General features: G+C 46.4%; 2 protein-coding genes across 2 annotated transcripts in view; one reads left to right on the top strand and one right to left on the bottom strand.

Annotated features, from left to right (window-relative positions):
* zdhhc8a (zinc finger DHHC-type palmitoyltransferase 8a) overlaps positions 1–552 on the bottom strand; it is a 47,482-nt gene extending 46,930 nt beyond the window's left edge. The window contains exon 1 of the mRNA XM_062032205.1: positions 155–552. Within this exon, the coding sequence (XP_061888189.1) occupies positions 155–258 (104 nt within the window). The 5' untranslated portion in view covers positions 259–552. The remainder of the gene's footprint in view (positions 1–154) is intronic.
* A 4,142-nt stretch (positions 553–4,694) lies between these two features.
* LOC133638832 (rhodopsin) lies at positions 4,695–5,735 on the top strand. The gene has a single exon (XM_062031816.1). It carries the CDS (start codon positions 4,695–4,697, stop codon positions 5,733–5,735), a length of 1,041 nt encoding a protein of 346 aa, XP_061887800.1.
* Positions 5,736–6,036: the final 301 nt, after the last annotated feature.

Raw genomic sequence — 6,036 nt, forward strand, 5'->3', positions numbered from 1 at the left:
GATGATGCATGGGTGGTTGGATGTATGTACAGTATGCATACAGTGGAGACAAGGTTGGTTGGATGCATGTTGCACATATGTCTGAAAGTTGGTATCGGCTCCTCTAAAAGGGTGCATGTATCGACGATAAGAGTCAAAAGTGCGGGGGACTCACGTGAAGACGAAGAAGAGTGACGTGGCCGCCACCAGCAGGAAGGCGGCCGTGCACACCGGAATGAAAGCGGACGCTTTGAGCGAGTCGGTGCCGGTGGCGGGCATCCTGTCCTGGGCGCGCTCACTGCCGTGGCATAGCGGCGGGGAGAAGACCGAGCACGTCCTCGCTAGTCCGACCGTGGAAAAGTCCCTGGAAGAAGAAGAGAAGCATGTTCTAGTGGGAAAAGACTGTGGGAGGAAGAGGAGGAGGAAGAGCGCATCCCGTCCTGAGAGTCCCTGCAGGACAGTGAGAGCTGGTGGAGCTTTCACTCGTGGGTGACGTGAAAGTCCACCACAGCACACTGAATGGGCGAGAGATGACTTTAAAAAAAAAAAAAAAAAAACTTTTATTACTATCTTTTATACAAGTCAAACACAAAGTATGTCTACTTTCAAACATGACAATACAACTTTATGAGCATCTTTAAAGGAACACATTACGTAAAAAGTCTCGGCTTCGATCATTATGTCCAAAAACATTAAAACATTATTATTTCTAATCATTTTCTAATAGAAAACACGTGTAAAACACCACTTTGATGGCATTTACATTGTATATAAACATTGCAGCTACCTTACTAATCCTGTTGTATTTTAGCTGACCACTGGGGGGCGACAAAAACCACTTATATATTCTAAATGACGTTTTAAAGGCCTACTGAAATGAATTTTTTTTATTTAAACGGGGATAGCAGATCTATTCTATGTGTCATACTTGATCATTTCGCGATATTGCCATATTTTTGCTGAAAGGATTTAGTATAGAACAACGACGATAAAGATCGCAACTTTTGGTATCTGATAAAAAAAGGCTTGCCCCTACTGGAAGTAGCGTGACGTAGTCAGTTGAACATATACGCAAAGTTCCCTATTGTTTACAATGATGGCCGCATGAAGTGAGAGAGATTCGGACCGAGAAAGCGACAATTTCCCCATTAATTTGAGCGAGGATGAAAGATTTGTGGATGAGTAAAGTGCAAGTGAAGGACTAGTGGGGAGTTGAAGCTATTCAGATAGGGAAGATGCTGTGAGAGCCGGGGGTGACCTGATATTCAGCTGGGAATGACTACAACAGTAAATAAACACAAGACATATATATACTCTATTAGCCACAACACAACCAGGCTTATATTTAATATGCCACAAATTAATCCTGCATAAAAACACCTGCGTGTTTGTTATGCTAGCTCCTAGCTCCTCTGCTAGCTCCTAGCTCCATAGAACACGCCAATACAATTCAAACACCTGATCAACACACACAATCACTCAGCCCAAAAGACCGTTCACCTAACCCAAGGATCATAAAGCTTATATATTTTTAAAAAGTTACGTATGTGACGCGCACGTACGGTACGGCACGTGTTATGCTAGCTCCTATGCTAGCTCCTAGCTCCATAGAACACGCCAATACAATTCAAACACCTGATCAACACACACAATCACTCAGCCCAAAAGACCGTTCACCTAACCCAAGGTTCATAAAGCTTATATATTTTTAAAAAGTAACGTACGTGACGCGCACGTACGGTACGGTACGTGTTATGCTAGCTCCTAGCTCCTATGCTAGCTCCTAGCTCCATAGAACACGCCAATACAATTCAAACACCTGATCAACACACACAATCACTCAGCCCAAAAGACCGTTCACCTAACCCAAGGTTCATAAAGCTTATATATTTTAAAAAAGTTACGTACCTACGCAAAAAAAAGCCAAAGCTGCATACTCACAGTAGCACGTCTGCGTCTTTGTCATCCAAATCAAAGTAATCCTGGTAAGAGTCTGTGTTGTCCCAGTTCTCTACAGGCGTCTGTGTATCCAAGTCAAATGTCCTCCTGGTTAGAGTCTCTGTTATCCGAGTTCTTCCATCTTGACTGCATCTTTCGGGAATGTAAACAAAGAAGCGCCGGCTGTGTACTGTTGTTGCTGACTACGTTCGAAAAATACGTCCATTTCGCACCGACAACTTTCTTCTTTGCTTGCTCAGCTTCCTTCTCCATAATGCAATGAACATGATTGAAACAGATTCACGAACACAGATGTCCAGAATACTGTGGAATTATGAAATGAAAACAGAGCTTTTTCGTATTGGCTTCAATGTGGAAGGCATACCCGTGTTCGCCGGTCTACGTCACGCGCATACGGCATCCTCAGAGGCGTTTCGAACCGGAAGTTTAGCGGCAAATTTAAAATGTCACTTTATAAGTTAACCCGGCCGTATTGGCATGTGTTATAATGTTAAGATTTCATCATTGATATATAAACTATCAGACTGCGTGGTCGGTAGTAGTGGGTTTCAGTAGGCCTTTAAAGCAGGGGTCTCAAACTCAATTTACCTGGGGGCCACTGGATGCAGAAACTGGGTGAGGCTGGGCCGCAAGAAAATATTTCTTAAAAAAAATCCAACATGCACTTTTTAATGAATTCACCTTCTTTGAATGGCTATCCCGACCTAGCAACATACTTGCCAACCCTCCCGATTTTTCCGGGAGACTCCCATACTTGCCAACCGTGACACCTCCAATATTGGGAGGTGGGGGGTAGGGGGTGGTTGGGGGCGTGGTTATTTACAGCTAGAATTCACCAACTCGAGTATTTCATATATATATATATATATATATATATATATATATATATATATGTATGAAATACTTGACTTTCAGTGAATTCTAGCTATATATATATATATATATATATATATATATATATATATATATATATATATATATATATATATATATATATATATATATATATATATATATATATATATTTCTTTTATTTACATAGAAGAAAAAAAAATACTTGAATTTCAGTGTTCCGTTGGCTATCCATTAGATGGCAGTATTGTCCTGTTTAACTTCTCCGTTCATTGGGCAGGCAAGCTGTTTATATTGTGGGAAAGCGGACGTGAGAACAGGCTGTCCCCACTCAGTCTCAGGTCCGCATTGAGCTGGAGGGGGCGTGGCCTCCAGCTCCGGCTGAATACCGGGAGTTTGTCGGGAGAAAATCTCTGCCGGGAGGTTGTCGGGAGAGGCGCTGAATACCAGGATTCTCCCGCTAAAAACGGGAGGGTTGGCAAGTATGGACTCCCGAATTTCAGTACCCCTCCCGACAATCTCCCGGGGCAACCATTCTCCCGAATTTGTCCCGATTTTCACCCGGATAACAATGCTAAGGGCGTGCCGTGATGGCACTGCCTTTAACGTCCTCTACAACCTGTCGTCACGTCCGCTTTTTCACCATACAAACAGCGTGCCGGCCCAGTCACATGTTGTATGCGGCTTCTACACACACACGTAAGTGACTGCAAGACATACTTGGTCAACAGCCATACAGGTCACACTGAGGGTGGCCGTATAAACAACTTTATCACTGTTACAAATATGCGCCACACTGTGAAACCACGCTCCCCCCAACCGACGCACGGAGAGGGGGGGGGGGGGTGATAGGGTTTGGTGGTAGCGGAGGTGTATATTGTAGCGTCCCGGAAGAGTTAGTGCTGCAAGGGGTTCTGGGTATTTGTTCTGTTGTGTTTATGTTGTGTTACGGTACGGATGTTCTCCCGAAATGTGTTTGGCATTCTTGTTTGGCGTGGGTTCACAGTGTGGCGCATATTTGTAACAGTGTTAAAGTTGTTTATACGGTCACCCTCAGTGTGACTTGTATGGCTGTTGACCAAGTATGCATGCATTCACTTATGTGTGTTCAATAGCCGCATATTTTATGCGTATGTGGGCTCTGTACCGAGGATGTCGTTGTGGCTTGTACAGCCCTTTGAGACACTTGTGATTTAGGGCTATATAAATAAACATTGATTGATTGATTGATTGATTGATTGATTGATTGGGCCAGCACGCTGTTTGTATGAAGGAAAAGTGGACGTGACGACAGGTTGTAGAGGACGCTAGAGGCAGTGCCTTTAAGGCACGCCCCCAATATTATTGTCCGGGTGGATTCGGGAGAATGGTAGCCCCGGGAGATTTTCGGGAGGGACACTGAAATTCGGGAGTTTCCCGGGTAAATCGGGAGGGTTGGCAAGTATGCTTTAAGGACCTACAGCAAAAACAATAATCAAATATTCAATTATTTATTAAAAAAAAATAAAAAAATTTATAGTAAATATAAAAGGAAATAAATTAAATCCTTAGATTGAATTTTAAAAAAATTATTAGATAATATTTCAAGTCAGACTATGTTTTGGAAGCTTGATAAAATGTGACCTAAATCCGACTTTCTTTCATCTGTTCTTGCCAGATAAATAGAAGGCAAGCCGTGATGGCTGCAGGGCACATGAATAATACAACAATATGTTGGATAAAAAGTGTTTATTTAGTCTGCATAAAAAGTGCGAGCCAGCGGTTGTTGGGAGGAAACTTCCTTCAATCAGGAGCTAACGCTCCCTCAGGGGGAATGAGGCGACGGTGGAGGCGTCTCCAGCCATGCTATTAAAACGTCCAACGGCAGAAGTGGTCCTTCAGTTGTCACCAGCGAGTGCGCCGGAATGGACGTGGAGGAGCTGATCGAGTCCATCATCCGAGCGGCCATGTTCATAGCGGGGGTCATCGGCAACAGCTGGCTGGCCATCAGCTCCATCCCGTCCAAGAGATCCAGCCTGAGCACCAACGACCTCCTCTTCATCAACCTGGCCGTGTCCAACCTCATCACCAACTACCTGGTGGACCTGCCCGACACCGTCGCCGACTTCGCCGGCCACTGGTTCCTGGGCGAGGCCTACTGCGGCGTCTTCCGCTTCAGCGCCGACCTGTCGGAGACCAGCAGCATCTTCACCACCTTCTTCATCAGCGCCTTCTGGCACCAGAAGCTGGTGGGCTCCCTGAAGCGGGGCGGCGCCCCCGTCAAGCTGGACAACCTGTCCCTGGTGGCCTGCCTGCTGGCCGGCAGCTGGACCACGGCTTTGGTGTTCAGCGTCCCGCACTTCTTCTTCGTGTCCGTGGACGGGACCAACGAGAGCGAGAAGGACTGCATCGACGTCTTCCCCAACGACCTGTCCAGGAAAACCTACGACATCTTCTACCTCACGCTGGCTAACGCGCTCCCTCTGGCTGGGTTGTTGACGGCCAGCGGTCAGATCGTGCTGACTCTGCTCCAGAACCAGCAGCGCGTCAGGAGTCACGACAACCCTCCGCTCGGCAAGAACGACGTGAACCACCAGGCTCAGGGAAGGGACGTCGACGTGGTCTCTGGACCGAGCAGCGGAAGTGCAAACCACATCTACACGGGCGTCTCCGGTCCGGAAGCAGGCCAAGGCTCCACCTTACACCCAGACCCTGCCAGGGCGTCCAAGGTGCAAGGGAAGCCCGGCTCAAACTCGCAAGTGAGGGCGGCCAAGAGCGTGGTGGCGGTGGCCAGCGTGTTTTTGGTCTGCTGGCTGACTCATCTGCTTCTACGCATCTCCAACAACTTCCACACCTCCTCGCTGGTGGTGGAGGTGGCCAGCTACATCGCAGCCTCCTACACCTGCATCATCCCTTACATATTCCTGCACGGCATCAAGAAGCTGACTTGCTCTTGCAAAAGGTAGACACTCCATCCGTGTGCCTTGATCATAGTCGCTATGCATACGTTAGGTATCATTAGTGACAAATGATCTGGGCCTGTCAAATGTAACAAGTCAACACATGTAATTAATCCCCAAAAAATTGCATTATGCAGATTAATCACGCAATTTATTTTTAGCGCACATGATCCGCAACCCCTAAGGCGGGGGTCGGCAACCCGCGGCTCTCTTTAGCGCCACCCTGGTGGCTCTCTGGAGATTTTTCAATTGATTGATTGATTGAGACTTGTATTAGTAGGTTGCACAGTGAAGTACATATTCCGTA

This window comes from Entelurus aequoreus, linkage group LG21, assembly GCF_033978785.1.
Source record: "Entelurus aequoreus isolate RoL-2023_Sb linkage group LG21, RoL_Eaeq_v1.1, whole genome shotgun sequence".
Taxonomy (NCBI): Eukaryota; Metazoa; Chordata; class Actinopteri; order Syngnathiformes; family Syngnathidae; genus Entelurus; species Entelurus aequoreus.

Bases quoted from the DNA above. Each gene is read 5' to 3' on its own strand.
- LOC133638832 (XM_062031816.1), top strand. From the start codon at position 4,695: ATGGACGTGGAGGAGCTGATCGAGTCCATCATCCGAGCGGCCATGTTC.